The following is an 18561-nucleotide window of genomic DNA, read 5'->3' on the forward strand; positions in this document are numbered from 1 at the left end:
TATCCCAAGTCTGAATTCATGGTGGTTTTGTTCCTTTTGATTATTCCTCTAGCCTCTACATCCTAGCATGTATATTTTAGCTCTCTAACCAAATCACTTAACCTCTAGGAACCTTTAGTTCATCTATAAAATAGACAACCTTCCTTAAAGGGGTAATAGATATCTAGCACATATTTTTTAAATTATGTAAGTTTTCAAATACAAATACTACATAACATGCATTTAAAAAGACAAGCAAGAACATATTAAATCATCTATTAACATAGGGTGTCCCCACTATCCGTACAAAAGCAACAAGCTAATATTTAGGGACGTGGGTGGAGGGTCATTCTACAAGACAGAAATCTAACAGTATAGGTCACTACAAGAAAGAAGTCATTATAGGCTTACAAGGGAGACCCAGCAAAAATATATTTCTCAAGTGATGGAACAGTTAAAAAAAAAAAAAAACTCAACAAATTTCTGATTACCTCTAAGAATTGTATGCTTTTAAGTAATCAGACTTAAGAGAGACTAGTAGTAGAAATACAGATCAGAGATTGTCACTGGGCACTAGGATAGAAGAAGAAACTCTAATGAGAGTCAAAGAATAGAGTCAAAATTGGATAATGATTTTTCATTTATCAGACTGCCAGATACCAAAAAGTTTGATAACACTGTGTTGCAAAGGGTGTAGGCAAAAAAAAAAAAAAAAAGCTGCTGGTAAATCTCTATGAAGAGAAATTTAGAAATAGCAAAATTACAAAGGCATATACATTCTTTGACTCAATTATTCTACTTCTAGGAACTGAGAAGTCCAAAATAATGCACAAAGGAGATTACTAAATACTGTTTGTAATCACAAAACAAACTGAAAAGAAATGTCCATTGGCAAGGGACAGGTTATATAAATTATAGTATACCCATAAAACAGAATACCATCAAGTCTTAAATAATGACATGGAACACACTTTAAGATATACTGTTAGGTGGGGAGAAAAAACAAGGCAAGGTGCACAACAGTATGTGAAGGCATGTTATCAACTGTGGGAAAAATGCATACATAAAAGTGATTACTTTATATACACAGAGAATCTCTCTGGAGCGTGTTAACTAAACTCACTGGCTGCCGCCTAGGAAGAGGAGGGCAAACACAATTTCTGAAACTTTTAAAAATATCTTATGGGTAACAGAACAAATATTACCTTGAAGGAAGTAGCAAATGGTACTTTTCAGCTGAGGTATCAAACATCTGCTGAAAACACCTGAAACTCTTTCTCTCCTTTTAATCTACAGAGGTTATAAATTGTGAGAGGATAAATGGCTTAGCCCCTAAGTTTACTTAGAGAGTTTGTGTTTTTAGTTTTTTGTTTTTTTTAAATCAACCTGATTTCTATTGTTTCCCCTTCCAGTTTAAACCTGACAGTTTCAAGTCAGCAAACACTCTCTAAAGCATCTTATAGAGTGCCAGGACCTAGATACAAAGATTAATAACATGTATGACCTGACAAATGGTTTAACAGATGTATGTAATAAATGGTAAAGGACACTTTTTTTTAATGCCTGTCATTTTTTTTTAAGATTTTATTTATTTATTCATGAGGGACACAGAGAGAAAGGCAGAGACACAGGCAGAGAGAGGAGAAGCAGGCTCCATGCAGGGAGCCCAATGTGGGACTCGATCCCAGGACTGCAGGATCATGCCCTGAGCCAAAGGCAGACGCTCAACCACTGAGCCACCCAGGCGTCCCAATGCCTGTCATTTTCATGAACAAGAGGCAGCCTGACGTGGGAGAAGTATTGGGCTTCAAAGAGACCAGGACTATAATTCCATTTATTCCCTTAACCAACCATCTAATTCTGCATACATAAAATCTAACAATCGTAACACCTGGACTGCCTACCTTACTGCCGATAACAAAAGTGTTATATGCGAAGGCAAAACTCTTTATAATCTGTTAAACACTTCAGAAACTACTTATTACCACTCATATGAATTTTTAGAGAAAAATATTTTATTTCCCTTCTGCTTTATCTAGTTTTCTTTGCTTAAGAGTTCTGTTTAAAGTTATCAGAAACAAAACTGTATGTTTTTATTTTTTCAAACTTAATAGATGACAAAGCCAACCCACTTGTAAAGTATTCAAAGAACATAAAGATAAGTTTTTATTGGAAGTTATATACGTAAAATGCAAAAGGACAAAAGCAGGTAGGTATTCAAGTGCAACTCAAAACTAGAACTTACATAGCACATTAACCAAGGCCTCCTCTTAAAAGGGAGGGTGAATGATAGCAAAAGAAGCTTTTAGGAGGACAGCAGTACAGGCAAAAAGGGGCCAATACAGAGTGAGATTACTAAAGTACCTCTGTATAGCAACTGTGGTTGTCATGCTGGCCAACTGTCAGCCTTCTTAATGATGTGCTTTGTCAATACTCTAAGTTTGAAGTTACTTTTTAAAAAAATCTCGGCCTATTCTTACGCAGTGGAATGTGTTTACCTCTGCTACCACCGATGTATACTCGCCCTGCAAAATAATTCAGATAAAACCAATCCTATCTTCTACCATTAAAAGGCAAGCAAATGAACACACACACACACACACACACACACACACACACACACAAATGTATCCTGCTGGCTTGGAATTTACCCTATCACACCTTACCATCAGTTCAAAGAAAGCATGATATCAAGAATAAAAGCTGCTGGGGTGCCTGGGTGGCTCAGTTATAAGCAGCCGCCTTCGGCTCAGGTCATGATCCCAGAGTCCCAGGACCGAGACCTGCACTGGGCTCCCTGCCCAGCAGAGAGTCTGCTTCTCCTTCCACTTCTCAACTCGTGCTTTCTCTCCCTCAAATGAATGAATGAATGAATGAATGAATGAATGAATGAATGAATGAATGAATAAATAAATAAATAAATAAATGTTTTTTTAAAAGCTGCTAACAAAATGCAGAAACCTATAAAATCCTAATTAATGTTTGCTGGGGAGGGTAGTGACTCCAAAAGCAGGATCTAAAAGTTAGACATGGGAACACCTGGGTGGCTCAGAGGTTGAGCATGTGCCTTCAGCTGAGGGCATGATCCCAGGATCCTGGATGGAGTCCCTTGTCAGGTTCCCTGCAGGGAGCCTGCTTCCCCTCTGCCTGTATCTCTTTCTGTATCTCATGAGTAAATAAATAAATATTTTAAAAATATGCAATAAAATAAAAGTTAGACATGATTTGGTTCTTTATTCATATTCAATTAAACATTTATTATGGGCCTACAATGTTTTGCTACTACTAGGTCTTTGTACATGCTGTTCCCTCTGCAGGAACCACTCTTTCCCACCTCACCCATTTGCTTCCCCACCTTTCCACTAAACTTTCACATGTGACTTCCTCTGAGAAGACTTCCCTAACTTTCCCCACCCCCTTCTCTGCATTTCCACAGCACTAGGTTTTACCCCCATTATCACTGTGTTAATGCAGAGACTGTATCTCCCTCCTTTACTCAGGATTTAATCACTGTGCTGGCACCTGAAAATGTTCCAGAAATACTTGCAAAGCATACCACATTGTGCCAGATAAACAGAGATTCAAAAATGAAAATCAAAAATCCTAAATTCACTGTCTAGTAAGAGGCTAAAGCAACAACACAATGTAAAATGGGCTGTGAGGGACGCTCAGCAGTTGGACGTCTGCCTTCAGCTCAGGAGTCCCGGGATGGAGTCCTGCATCGGGCTCCTTGCATGGAGTCTGCTTCTCCCTCTGCCTATGTCTCCACCTGTGTGTGTGTCTGTCTCTCATGAATAAATAAATAAAATCTTTAAAAAAAATAAATAAATAAAATGGGCTGTGAAGAAGGCACGTACAAGATACCAGGGGCATGAAGAAAGTTAAGTTAGCCTGGAAGCAGAGTGAGTAACAATGAAGAAAGCAAAGAGAATATGCCTAAACTAAGCCTGCAAGGTTAAATAAGAATGAATTGGTGAAAAAAAAGAGAAAGGATAATCATTCCAGACAGGAGAAAAACATAAGCAAGAGAAAGATGGATCTGAGGAGCTACAAGTAGTTTGGAATGTGCAATGGTTCTCAAAGCTTAGCATGCATCAGACTCACCTGGTAGGCTTATTAAACATACAAGTTGCTGGCCCCCACTCCCAGTTTGTGGTTCAGTAGACCTGGAATATGGCCCAAGAATATGCATTTCAAACATTTTTTCAGGTGACACTACTGCTATTTCTGGTCCTCAGGGCAACACTGAAAACCACTAGTATAGTGGAACGCAGAGGGCATATGAAAAAGTAGCAGCAGACAAGTGTGAAGAAACATGATGGGACAAAGGGAGTTAAGAGTTACATGTACTATGTCAAGAATTTGGCCCTGAAGGATTTTAAGCAGAAGGGTAAGTTTAATTTTAGAAAGACAGTAATAATTGCTAACATTTATAGAGCACTGGATTTTATGTATTCTCTACTATCCAGTAATCATTAGCCACTATAACTATTTCAATTAAATTACAATTAAATTAAGTTCTTCAGTCAACTAGCCACATTTCAACAGCTCAACAGCCACATATGGCTGGTGGCTACTATACTGAGCACAGATACAGAACATTCAATCCATCATCACACAAAGCACTGTTAGACAACAGTAATAGAATATCAACTCACTGAATCTTCGAAACTTCATTTTGAGATGGACACTGTATTATCTCCATTTTACAGAAAGAAATGTGGCTAAGAAAGATTAAGCAAATTACCCAAGTGGTGCATATATGGGATGCAAACCCAGATGGTCTGGTTCTTGAGTCTGTGTTCTTAATCACTTCTTAATAAAATCATTCTTGGAGATAATATGGACTGCAAGGAGATGATATTGGAGGAACACCAGCAAGGAAACTGCCAAGGTAAATCAGAAGAGAAATGATGAGGATCTGCATGCAGTAAGAGCAGCAGCGGGAATGGAGAAGTTTATTAAAAGAGATGTTGAAGAAGTAGAAAAGATTGGGGATGAACTAGAACTGAATCTAAAAAGAAGTGCAAGTGAAGTGTAGAGGATACCAAAGTTTCTTTCAGGAATCAGTCAATGGCAACATCACATACCACAGTAAGAAATCAAAAGAGCAAGTTGGAGGGTGGTGAATTCCATCTGGGTCATCATGAATTTGAAGAGACTGAGAAGACACTATACTGTTGGATATACAAGATCAGAGTTCAAAATAAAGATCTGGATCATGAATTTAGTCATTAGTATAGCGGAGATTAAGTATTGAGATAACTCAAAGTTGAAACAAAAAGTAGGCAAAGAACAAGACCTTAGGGAATCCAGCATACAAGATGCCTGGGTGGCTCAGTCAGCTGAACATCCAACTCTTGGTTTCAGCTCAGGTTATAAACTCAGGATGGTGGGATCAAGGCCCACATTACACTCCAAGCTCGGCTTGCAGTCTACTTGAGATTCTCTTTCTTCCTCTCCCTCTTCCTCTTCCTCTGCCCTTCCCCCTGAGTGTGCTCTCTTGCTCTCTCAAATAATCTTTAAAAAAAAAAAAATAGATTATCCCTCTGCCCCTCCCCTCTCCCTCTCCCCCTCTCTTTCAAAAAACAAAAAACAAAAAACAAAAAGCAAAAAACAAAAAAAACAGGACCTTAGGAAATCCAGCATACAAGATTCAGGCAAAAGATAAAAAGCCAGTAAACTTAAAATGAATTACCAGAAAGACCGGAGAACAGGGAAGACACCTAGCAAAGAATTATCCCAAAGGTCAAGGGGGGAGAGAATGGTCAACAAGTCTAAGTGCTGCTGAAAAGTCAGATTAACATGAAGACTGAAAACTGTACAGGAGAACTATTTCAAATGGTGCTCTAAGGGCCAAAGGGCATATTGGAATAGATATGGAATGAATACAGACTTTTTCTTCCAGGAAGTTTCAAAATGAAGGAAAGGATATAGGGTAGAGATGTACATAAGGAATTCGAGCAGTTTTTTTGTTTTTCTTCTAATTTGATGGGAGAGACTTCCTATGTTAAGGGGCAAAGAGTGGAAAGACTGGGAATATTACTGATAGAGCAAGACCCCTGAGACAGGAGAGAACATGGAGATATGAGCTTGAGACAAGACACTTCTTTCATATCCTCTGAAAAGGTGGCAAAGGGGGTAAAAATAAGTACAGACGTATTTAGGTTAGCGTAGAAGGGGTATAAACTGAATGAGCTCATATGGCCAGAGATTCTATTCTGTGAAGTAGAATATGGGAGTATCTGCTGGCAATGAGAAAAGCAAAGGGGCTGAAGGAATACTGAACTGCTGCAGAATGAACAGACTATAGACACAAACATGCCAAAGCAGAACTGATTTAAAGGCCACAAATTTGTTAGTGGCATCCCACCACATGGTTTGTGCAATTTTCTTCAAAATGATAAACAATCGTATAAAGGGGCAGGGAAAGAAAAATGGTTGGCTTAACATCAAGGTTGGGTTTGCCAATTAGAGAAGCAAAGCAAGTAACTGAGGTGATAAGCCATAAGGCCAAGCAATTAGAAGAAAAGCATTAGAGTGGTGAGAGGGAGGCACCCATCAAACTCACACATGGAACCTTCTCCAAAATATATTCCATATGAGACCCTGATGAGATAAAAGAGCAGGTGCATCAGGAGAGAAAGGTGGAAGATTAGGGCAGTGATGATCAGGAAGCAGGATGAAACAAAATTTAGGTTTCTGTAAGTACACTGTCCTGTGTGCAAAGTATATTCATGGGAGTGGATGTGAATGAAGTATGTTATTTCATGTATTTGTCTGAACTGCAATGATCACATAAAAAAGCAGCTGCTTCTGTCCCCTGACTCCCTGAGCCAGTTCTGTTAGAACAGTAGTTCTCAAGCCTGGCTATACATTAGATGCACATGGAGACTTCAAAACAAAACAAAAACTTAAAATCTGGGCCCCACTTCTAGAGTCTAATTTAGCTGGTTTGGCATTTACTTTTTGAGGCTCCTTGGGTTGTTCTAAAGTGGATATAGTGTCAAGAAACACTGCTTTAGAAAGAACAGGGCTTTAGATTTATGTTATGAATTTAAAGAAAAATTGGCAAAGAAATGAAGTAACTAAAGCAGGAAAATGGTAAAAGAGGATCTAAATCCTAAGTCAGATATTTTAAAATGTCTTCAATAGAAAAGTTGGAAAACCATCTTAAAGCATAGTATCACACTTGAACACACACTAAAAAATGTAATAATGTTTCTAAGAGTTCTGTTACAGGTTCCAGAAAACTCAGGAGTTAAATGCTTCACTGTAGCCAATGAAGAAAAAAGAAAAACCTGCACTCTACTAAGCAGAAAGAATTGAAAACCAACACTTAACAGCAGCTCTCCAGGTCAACTACAGTTCACAATTCCCTGGAGGGATAAGCAGCCTATAATATAAGCATGATAACCCCTCTTCCCACCCCCACTCCCCCAACACACAAGGAATCTAACTCTTCTGCACAAAAGGTAAATGGCAAAGGAATCAGCTGTCTTCTTTCACACAAAGATTTTAAGTTTTTTGGCTGCCAGATTTTCTTTCTATATCATCTACCAATAATCTTAAAACTACCCAATTATTTTATAAATAACTGTCCCCAATCTTAACCTTTATTTGCCATTATTCCATTAGCATGGAATTATTTGGTACTAATGGTACCAAATACTAATGGTAGTATTTGCTAAATTCTACCGCAAAGAAAAAGTAATGCAGAGATGAACTGTCACAAGGGCCAAAAAAGACCAACATAATCTGTTGTCTGCTGCCTTCTCTTACTACACAAATTACCCAGAACCTAATATATATATTATATCCTAATAATCTAATATCCTAATAACCCCATACCTAATGCCTTTGATAAGAATTACTTAATTATTTAATAGAAAGGCTTGTACCTTTCTCAGTCCTAAATTTTTAAAGTTTTAACCAATTACCCAAGTCCCTCAGAAGTATATGTTATAGACTTCACAAAAATCAGACCTAACTATAAGCAGACCTTTTTTTTTTCCTTCAAAATTCAAGGAGTACTTTCTCTTTTAGCATTAAGGTAGCTCAAGATGTTCTTCTAATATTTAGCTTAAAAAATAAGACAAATTTCTAAGTATTCTATTTGGGCCATAAGAAAGCAGTCTTCCAAAAAATTAAAAAATGTTTCAACTTTCAAGAATGTATAGTTATCTTCAAACACTGAAATAAGCTTATTTACATATTTGTGGCTTACAAAAACCACCAAAATTCTCTAGACCAAGGTTTATTCTATGGTTTCCATTAAGCAATACATTGTTTTATATTCATTGCTCTCTAGTACTTTAAAGCAATACTCCAGCCTAATGAAAAAAAGCAAAGAGCTGAGAAGGACCAGACCACTTTCTCCCAGATTAACTTGCTATGTGGCACTTGCGGAACAAGACACTTAAATCTCTTGGGCCCTCAATTTCAATTTCTCTATTTGTGAAATAAGATTAGAAACTTTGTTATCCAAGATTACTACTTGCTCAATATTCTATGAAATGCAGAAGAGTCAATTCTTTTCTTCAAAGAATCTATCTGTACTTTGTAAGCATAATATATTCCAACTATAAAATATACCTTAACACCACAGCCAAACTTATTTTTCCTTAGGTCTTTTTGGGTTTTTTGTTTGTTTGTTTAATTGCTGGCAGTTAAAAACTCTCTTGACCCAGAATGGCATTCTGCAAATCTAAATGCTACACTACTATAATCCCCCATGCTTAATTTCAACCCTTAACCAAATAGTGCCCTACTACAACTGTTTCTTCACCTGTTCCCTAATGAAGTTGAAAGTAATTCTTTGGACTTGAATTTACAGTTATGTACAGTGCTGATGAAAGCCATCTGTTGCAAACTATGACTTTCCTGTCAAAGGAAAACACCAGAAGAAACAGCCTAGATTTTCCTGGGAACCAGCTGCAGCTGAATGAGTCCTAATCCTGCTCCAGCTGGGAAAAGCAGAAGGGTGAAGTCACTACAGGTCTAATTCATCTGCTGCAGATCCTTTGTGAGCGGACTCCACCCATGAGTAGCCAATTGGTAAACAACTTTACCAGAGGAGGCTCCTAATAATTCCTATATGTAACATTCATTTGTTTCTTTAAAAATGTTTAAATCAGAACATGTAAAGTATTCATTATTGTAATTTTAACACTTCCCAGTTCACTAAAAAGAAAAAACTTAATTCTACTTTAACCAGTGAACCTGGCAACCAGATTCAGTCCTCTTATATAGCTAAGATCCAAATCAATATAGAAAGTATACTTTCTCCAATATTCTAAATAGAAGAAAAACTCCTAGTATCTGTTTTCATAGTATTAAAGGTTAAGCGTAATGTAAGAAAGTACTGGCCCATGACTCAGGATGGACTAAATAAAAAACAGGGAGCATGGATAAGAAGATAATGCATTTTGCATACATTTTCTATTTGGTGTTTTATGAGAAGCCATAACGAAAGCCTGTATTAAGTGTTATCAAATAGCTATTATATAAAAATACTACACCTATAAAATTTAACCATGTAAAATTCTCTAAGACTTCAGTAAGAAAACATGTTAAAGCACTCAGAACAGTACTTGACGCACTGTTAGCCCTCAACAAATGTTAGCTATTAATAGGTTTCTATAAGCAACTGCTTACATTCCCTTGGCCTACTGATACAAGGCAAAGAAAGGTCAAGATGGTGAGATCCTCTAGATCCCTATTCCCTAAGTAATTTATAGTATCTGACATCTTCATTAGTTTCTTCCTTTTATTCCATCAATTTATTAGAAGTTGGTCCAAGGAAAAGTTAAATACAAGAAAAATGTCTAGGTGGTGTACACTGCCTGGATATAGAAGTTTGATTAGCAAAAAAAAAAAAAAAGAAGAAGAAGAAGTCTGATTAGCAATGGCTAAACCAAAGGTTGCTTTAGTAGCTCAAATTTTCTTTCAGGTTATGTCACAGGCTGAAAATTAACCAAAACACACACAGCTCATATGCTAACCAGAAGACCAAAAACTGTCTGTACAGTTTATTGTGTTTAAATAAATAGTGCATTACAAATATATCTCTGCCTGACTTATTTTTAAATTTCTGGGTTTTTTTAAATAAGAACAAGTCTGCTGAGACAAGTCAATTCCTAAACACATTTATATTTAATCTACCTCAATGACTTGTTAGTAACAAATTTTTATTTCTAGCCAGCTTCTCCTCCAGGTGCATAACATTTAGAATCACCAGAAAATGATGTAGCATCGATTTTACTATAAAGGCCGTTTTCAAATAGCTTAATCAAAGCTTTATTATTCTTAACTCAGTAACTTGAAAACATGTTTCCATTCAAATTCACATCTCTACAACAAAATCTAAGTTCCTATCACAGCCCCACTTATTCTGTGAATTTAAAATGTCAAATTCCAGTAACAAAGATAATTTGGATTCTAATAAGAGTTTACTGTATAGAGGTAGAACTTGTTTAGAAGGTTATAAATTTATCTCTTGATTTTTCTCCCCCAAGCTATCTAGATGGGTGATAACTTGAACAATTAGTTGACAGTACTTTCTTTTCCGTTTCCAGCTGTAATGCTTCAGCAAATTATAATTCTGTTCCACAATACTAGTCAACAGAATAAAACTTTAATGATGTGGCTGATTGTCACAAAAGAGTAGTTTTCTGGGCTAGTATAGTAATATGGAACATAAGCTATATATTTTTTCGAGTGCATTTTTCTGTGTTAAAAATGAACCCAGAAATTTGAAATCAAGGTGAAAATTATTCCTAGAAAGGTTCTTTCCAAGATTCAGTGTCGAAAGATAGAAACCATCACAATCTCAAATAATACAGCCTCACCCGAGAAACATTATTTATCAAGGATTCACAACACTTAATTGTTATGAACAGCAATGACTATAAAAAACAAAAAGTTATATTTCATAAACTAAAAAGGAATTCCGAAAATATTTATTTCACATCTCTCTACCTTAATCCTCAACAAGATCTAAATCCTAAATTTATTGTTATGATAGGCATCTAAATGTTTGCTGAATATGAATAAATGAAGCAAATGAACAAATTATCTTACAGTAAGTAAAATCTGTATTTCAAAAGCAAAGAAATTTGCAAAGGGATAAGTTGTTACTTAAGCCAGTTTCACACTATCACCCTCCTTTATATGCCATCATGCATGGGAAAGCAACATTTTGAATTCCCATATGAAGGCACTCTATCAACAGCCAGGTAACAAGTCCCAGACTGCAAATCAGAAAACTTCAGTAAGATAAAATGAAAATTAATAAGCACAGAAATTATCAAGAAAAAAATATCATGCAGACAAAAAACTTTTTTTATGGACCTCAGGGATACAAAACTAGATTCTTCATAATCTCTGGTTCCTGATACATTCTTATCACTGGTTCAAAGCCAGTTTTAAAATCCAGTCTAATGATAGAGAAAAAATGGGATACAAAATGTGAAGGGGTGGAGGTAGGGGGAAATGTGTCCTTTCATAATTAGACAATGTACTATGAAGTTGACACCAAGAACATTAACAATTGGGTACTTGACTGCAGTGACATTTTATGTAACAACTCCCAAGAGGAAATAGGTATAGCTGTTACAAAGACCAGAGCCAGAGTGCCCAAGTTCAAATCCTAGCTTTGCCACTAAATATCTCTGTGACTTGGAGAAATTACTAAATCTCTTTTATGCCTCAGTTTCTTCACCTGTATGATAACAGTACCTACTTCACTGAGATGTTTGAGAATTAAATAAATTAATATATGATTAGCTTTAAAGTAATGCCTGGCCCACAGTAAACAGAAGTTAAACAAATTCACCATAAACTACCACAACCCTAAAGCTACTCAGAAATTTCCCTTACAACATGGATAAAACTTTTATTTTTTTTTTAAAGATTTTATTTATTCATGATAGACACAGAGAGTGAAAGAGAGAGAGGCAGAGGCACAGGCAGAGGGAGAAGCAGGCTCCATGCCAGGAGCCCGACGCGGAACTCGATCTCGGGACTCCAGGACTGCGCCCTGGGCCAAAGGCAGGTGTCAAACCGCTGAGCCACCAGGGATACCCCCTGGATAAAACTTTTAAATCATAGTATCCCATGGATTTTCCTCGCTATTTATCAATGTAAAAACACTTAAGTTCAAACATATTCACAAAAACTCTTAAAAATACAGTATTTCTATGCAGCTGATCCCAACAAAAGTAGCAAAAACCATTCAGCATCATAAGATGCTGAAAATCTTAGTTCTACAGTTCCTTCCAAAGATTGCTATCCCAAAGAAATAAAAGCTAACGTTGATCTAGAAAAAAATAAAGAGGAACTTGAAATAATGCCATTTCAGTTCCAAGCCATTTCAGTTCTAAGCAGAGTGCCTGGCCTACAGTAGATGCTCAATAACCATTTGCTGAATTAATCAAGGCGTAAAAGTGAAACTACTTCTGGCCTGCACTTTTCCTTTCTCCATCACTCTCAAATATACTCCAGATAATTTTTTTGAGAATATCTAGGTTCATTACAACAAAGAGGAAAGAAAGATAAAATGCAATATAAAGAGCAAACATATAATCTGTTCAGAGAAGGAATAATTAATTTCTCACTGTATTATGATCTTGAGTGTGAGCTCTTCCTATCTTTGGGAGAAGTCACCCAGGAAATTCACTACTGAAAATAAGACTTTAAAAATATATAACAGATTTCATCAACTCTAATATCATAGATATCATAAAATTAGTTTTCAATTCAATTCAGACCAGTATATATACATACAAGTCTATTCAATGAAACTCAATTCTCCTAAATGTATACTCCAAATTTTATTACTTTGGTTAACAACACTATTTATTACAATTATGTAGCCAAAAAGATATTTCTAACCAAAGTAAATCAGCAAATCTCTACTGGATTAAGCTTTTTTTTTAATGTCGAGGTCTCAGCTCAGCTGCAAAGTAAGAATTGTTAAATTAGATGGTTCTTAACATCCCTTTCAAAAGTAAAGTCCTAAGGAGATAGGACTCAGATTTGTCCCATAGTGTACTATATCAGCTACCTTTCAGAAATATGCACAAATTCCACAATAGCCAAACTATGAAAAGAGCCCAAATATCCATCGACAGATGAATGGATAAAGATGTGGTATGTGTATATATACGTGTGTGTATATATATATATGTGTATATACTACTCACCCATCAAAAAATGAAATCTTGCCATTTGCAACGACATGGATGGAACTAGAGGATATTATGCTAAGTGAAATAAAGTAAGTCAATCAGAGAAAGATAATTATCATATGATCTCACTCATATGTGGAATTTAAGAAAATCACAGGGGAAGAGAGGAAAAAATAAAACAAGATGAAAATCAGAGAGGGAGATAAGAGACTCTTAATCATAGGAAATACACTGAGGGTCACTGGAGGGGACCGGAGAGGATGAGGTTAACTAGGTGATGGACATTAGGGAGGGCATGTGGTGTAATGAGCACTGGGTATTATACAACACGGATGGGGCAGCCCAGGTGGCTCAGCAATTTAGTGCCACCTTCAGCCCAGCGCCTGATCCTGAAGACCCGGGATCCTGGAGTCCCAACATCAGGCTCCCTCTGCATGGAGCCTGCTTCTCCCTCTGCCTGTGTCTCTGCCTCTCTTTCTCTCTGTGTGTCTCATGAAATAAATAAATAAAATCTTAAATGAATCACTGACCTCTACCTCTGAAATCGATAATATATTAATCAACTGAATTTAGATAAAAATTTTAAAAAGAAAGGAAAAAATATGGACAATTGACATTTTATGTATGGCTAATATTTTTAAAAATTGAAATATCTAATTCAAGCAAGGGAAACTATAATAAAAGCAAGCACTCTGGTTTTTGTTTGTTTTTTTGCACTCTGGTGTTCTAACAAGAATTTATAATACTCAATTCACAGATATAACACTGAATTCATTGTAAACTATAAATTATTTCCTGTTTCCATGTAGTTAACCTGTGGATCATTTTGTAACAATTTCAGGAATCAATCATTATACTTCTTTTAACTTCAGCTATATGGGATCAAGAAACAGTTATTACAGTAAGTTCTACAGCACTGAACTACAGAATAAAGCATTTTAGTTACTTGCCTACCTTGAATTTTTAATACCACACTTTTTAATAAATACTCAAATGATAATCATTCTATCAGAATCATTTCAAAGGTAGTAACAGTAAGATGATGTTTCTATTTCAAAGCTCACTGGGAAAACTGAACCCTAAAACAGATCTCTAAAAACCTCCTCAAAGAAAAATACTGTTAATTTTCAACTGCTCTTTAGACAAAAATCTATAGGTGGGTTATTAACTGCAATAAATTTAGACTTGACTCTCAAACATTTTTAAATACATTCAATATTAACTTCACAATCTTCTCATCCTGGGAGTAGCTTCTACCTATATCTTAGGCAAAATAAAGATTGTTTTACTACTGTATACTAAAGTGTGCATCAGTACTACAACTCTCCCCAGAACTACAATTCAGAACACCCGAAATAATTTTACAGCTCAAGACAGTAGGTCAATGTAAAAAACTACAAACAAAATTCTCCCCATCCTCCAATATCTAGTCAAGGGCCAAAATTAGCTGTTTCTTAGTGTATTTTCAACTGCACAAAATAATGGCATAAAACAGCACAGTAAGATACACCACTGTGTATCAAAACTCCAAACTGCACAGAACTTTAGGAATATAGGATACTTTATTCCTATGTAGTTACACCTGTCATAAACAATAACACTTAGGACTTCATCCTATGCAAAGAACACATGAATGTTAGAATACAACAGAAATAAGTACTGATAAATTTGCTTAGCTACTACTATGGGTCAAGAGAACCAGTCTCACTCCTACCTAATGATGATGTGCAACAAAAGAAAAAGGGGTTTAAAAACAGAGGTTCTTAGAGTCACTTGCTAATTTCAAATCCAAGCTTCCAATTTTTAGCAGTGTTCATCAACTTCCAGCAGTAAAATATTATAAGAACTTACAACAGCCTTAAAGTAGAATGCTACTTTTAAATTCTGAATAGGTTCTTTTAGGTATATCAATACCTATTTCAATACACTTTGAAACTCAGGCATAAAAAAAAAAAAAGAAAGAAAGAAAAAAGAAAGAAAAGAAAGAAAGAAACTCAGGCATCAAATATTCCAAAATATAAGGACAACTGGTAGCTACCGAATTCTAACAACTCAACAATAAAAAAACAGAGGTGATCATTCCAAAAGTCCCCAAACACAAAACCTGAATATAAGTTCTAAATAATCTCCTAGAAATGTGACTTTGAAGCATACTATATCATCAGTTCTATGAACACTGATGGGTATGTCACTCTTACCTTATCCTTTTCATGTGGAAGGAGTGACACTGGAGGTAAAGAGGAAAGAGACTCACAACTCTCTTTCCCATCCACACTGGTTGCTTTAGTGTTGAGCCGATAAAGAGGTCCATCTTTAAGGAGTCTGCCATGGCCAACGGCTCGTTTAATAGCCAATCGTAACTGCTGGTGAAAGCCAGAGGCAGCACTGCCTCCAAATAATGCAGACACATCCTTCTGACCTTTCAAAAAACGTTCAATGCTTTTCAAAGTTGAGCCACTGGACTCCGCCAAGCCCTCAACTGCCCGCTTGATCAGTTTATTCCAATCTACATTTTGTTTATTATCCAATTTTCCATGGTTTCGGGGTTTAGGAAGTGCTATTCGCCCAGGATTATCAGGATCTTTATAGGAATTGAGTCCTTTATTGGAGACTTTTAAAATTGTTCCGTCTTTAACACTCAACTCCAATTGTTCTAAAACAGTTTTACGATCCAAGCCATGGGATGAAGACACTGCATTGCATATCCTTTCTTCTGAAGGACGCTGTTTTTGCTTCTTCACTTTTTTGATGGCCTCCAAAATCCACTCAGTATATAGCGGGTTAGCGAGTTTTACCATGGTGAAGGATTCTGTATATCCATAGAGTCGTTATCCCTTATCCTGATGCTGAGTAAGTTTTACACCATGGAAAACAACATTCTCGGAGGCTGGGAACCAGTTAACCATAGCATACAAGTTTTCTGGCCTGAGTCTTTTCTCCTTCACAAAACAGAGTGCCTCCTCACTTTTACTTTAGAAACCAAAACAACCTGTTATTTGAAATGTCTTTGAACTTCCCAATAAACTTCTCAATAGCACCACACATGGGTCTCTTCATCTAGTTGTAAGAACTCACGAACATCTCATTCCCAGCAGGAAAACGTGCATCTTATGCCTGAAAAACAATTAAAACAAGGTCAATTTTCTATCAAATCCCACATCCTAGTCTTTAAAAGTAACCAAATCAAGTGTTACTGAGAACCTGTAGAGTTTTAACAAGTTTTCATCAATATTCCAAAAACAGTTATGTATGTAAACCATTGGGGCAAAAAAGAAAAAAAAATAATTGGGATACAAGATGAGATATACTATGAAGGACCTTATGCTACAACTACGCAGAGGGGTGCTGACTATTCTGTACTCCACAATCTCTGCTCACCAGTCTATGAACTGAAAGTCTTCCTTGACATCGTTCCCCAAGAACCTATTCAGCACTTCAACAAGTATCTGGATTAGTAGAAAGAATCCTGCAATGAAAGTAAGAGTGAACCTTTCAAAATTCCAGACATTCGGACTGCATAAAAATAGTCAATAATGCAACAAAAAAAAAAAGGGAGAAAATTTTAACTATTTCACATATTAAAAGAAACAAAAACACAATTTACACAGATGAAGTTCGTATTTTAAGTACATTACTGTAATCATTCTAAACGGAAACAAAAACAACACTGAAAATCATCAAGTGAGGGGATCCCTGGATGGCTCAGTGGTGTAGTGCCTGCCTTTGGCCCACGGCATGATCCTGAAGACCCTGGATGGAGTCCCACATCAGGCTCCCTGCATGGAGCCTGCTTCTCTCTCTGCCTATGTCTCTGCCTCTCATGAATAAATAAATAAAATCTTAAAAAAAAAAAATCATCAAGTGAGAAAAGTGCTTAAAGAATTTTAAAATTATCTAAATTCATTCAAATTTTAAGAATTACACGCTGATAGCTTCTCCTAAATGCTAACAATTAATACAAACTAAAATACTAATATTCAATAGACTGGAGGGAGTAACAACTGTCAAAATGTTGATAGCCAAGCTACCCAGAATCACAGGGTTCAAATGCATACACTATATATCAAATGTACGTTACTGCCTGCTGGCAAGTCTAAAAAGAAGATCTCATAGGTTCAAGATTGCTGACCTGAAATGAACACTAATGAGTAAAACACAGGCATATTACATTGCCTCTCCAGGATCAAAGTCAATATTCTTCTGTCAAACAAAAAAATCTGGCAGATACAGATCTTTTTTGAAAATCACCAGAATTAATTCTGAATCAAATTAACTCCTTTGCTTCCAAAAAATGTAACTGGTTTTTAGAACTTCTGCTCTTATTCTCAGCATTTACAACATAAACAATGATAGAAAAATGGCTCCCGCAGCAAATATTCTTAAGTTTGACACTAAAAGGAAAAGTAACAGATATTAGGAAAGCTACAGTCCGATCTTTAATAGGAAAGAAAAGACTGAAGTAAACACTCAAACCTGAGCCAAGACTTATTTTTAAATTAGCTGACTAAAAAGAAGCCCCCCTGAGAGAGCTAGGCTTCATTTTGGTGAGAGCCTCGAGAGGACAGGAATCATAGGATTATTACTCCAAGAACGTTCATTATACAGACATTAACGCTAAACTACAGAAGAGGCTACGATCTGAGTTTAAGAAGCTGGGCACGTCCTAATTGATTGGCTCGCAGGTGAAAGAATGGATGACAGCTCTTCATTGTCTCTCCGGCCGGGGTTTTCGCCGGTCTCCAAGTCTTTCGAAAGTAAAGGGCCTGCAGACCTGAACTTTAGCTCTCAGAGCGCACCAGCGGCTGGAGAGAAAGTACAACTTGCTTCCGACAGTCCTTCCCCGGTCTCCACTCCCCACCCCCAGACGCATCTTCGCGCTCTCTTTTTAAAGAGCGAGAAACTTTAAAAACTTGAAACTGCACAAGCCTGCAGCTTAGCTTGCCAGTGGGTAGCTTCACTGCTCCCATTAGACTGAAGCAGAACCCCAGGACTAAGTTAACAATGAAATCACGTGAAAGAGTTAAGAGCAATACATCTCCCATCGCCGGCTCCTCCAAGATCCTCGGGTCCACAGAGGCCGGTCCAGAGGAGGAGCGCGCGGGGAGCCTGACAGGTCCGGCTGCCCGCGTCCACGCCGGCCGAGGCTGACAGGCAGCCCGCCGCCTCCCCTCCCGGCGCAGGGGCTGACAGCCCGACAGACACAACACCACACGTGCTGCCTCCTCCGCACCACAACACCTCCAGCCTGTCACCCCCGCGGGCCGCCTCAGCCCCGCTCGGATCTCCGCGCACCCGGCCGGCGCCAGAGAGCGAGCGCCCGGGAGCGCGGGCAGAAGGGGCCGCGCCCGGCCTGAGGCGGCGAGCCGCCAGGCGCAGGTGGGGCCGGGGCGGT

General features: G+C 37.3%; 1 protein-coding gene across 5 annotated transcripts in view; it reads right to left on the bottom strand.

The window, feature by feature from the left end:
- The window catches only part of KAT6A (lysine acetyltransferase 6A), a 113423-nt gene that overhangs the window by 94306 nt on the left and 556 nt on the right, over nt 1–18561 (bottom strand). For 3 of the 5 annotated variants that reach the window (XM_077849345.1, XM_077849344.1, XM_077849340.1), the window contains exon 2: nt 15368–16283. In XM_077849345.1, the coding sequence (XP_077705471.1) occupies nt 15368–15967 (600 nt within the window). In that variant the 5' untranslated portion in view covers nt 15968–16283. Of the gene's footprint in view, nt 1–15367; nt 16284–16547; nt 16636–17298; nt 17314–18202; nt 18228–18561 lie in introns of those variants that run through there. The other 2 variants (XM_077849341.1, XM_077849342.1) reach the window with 2 other exon arrangements.

This window comes from Canis aureus, chromosome 15 (genome assembly GCF_053574225.1).
Source record: "Canis aureus isolate CA01 chromosome 15, VMU_Caureus_v.1.0, whole genome shotgun sequence".
NCBI lineage: Eukaryota > Metazoa > Chordata > Mammalia > Carnivora > Canidae > Canis > Canis aureus.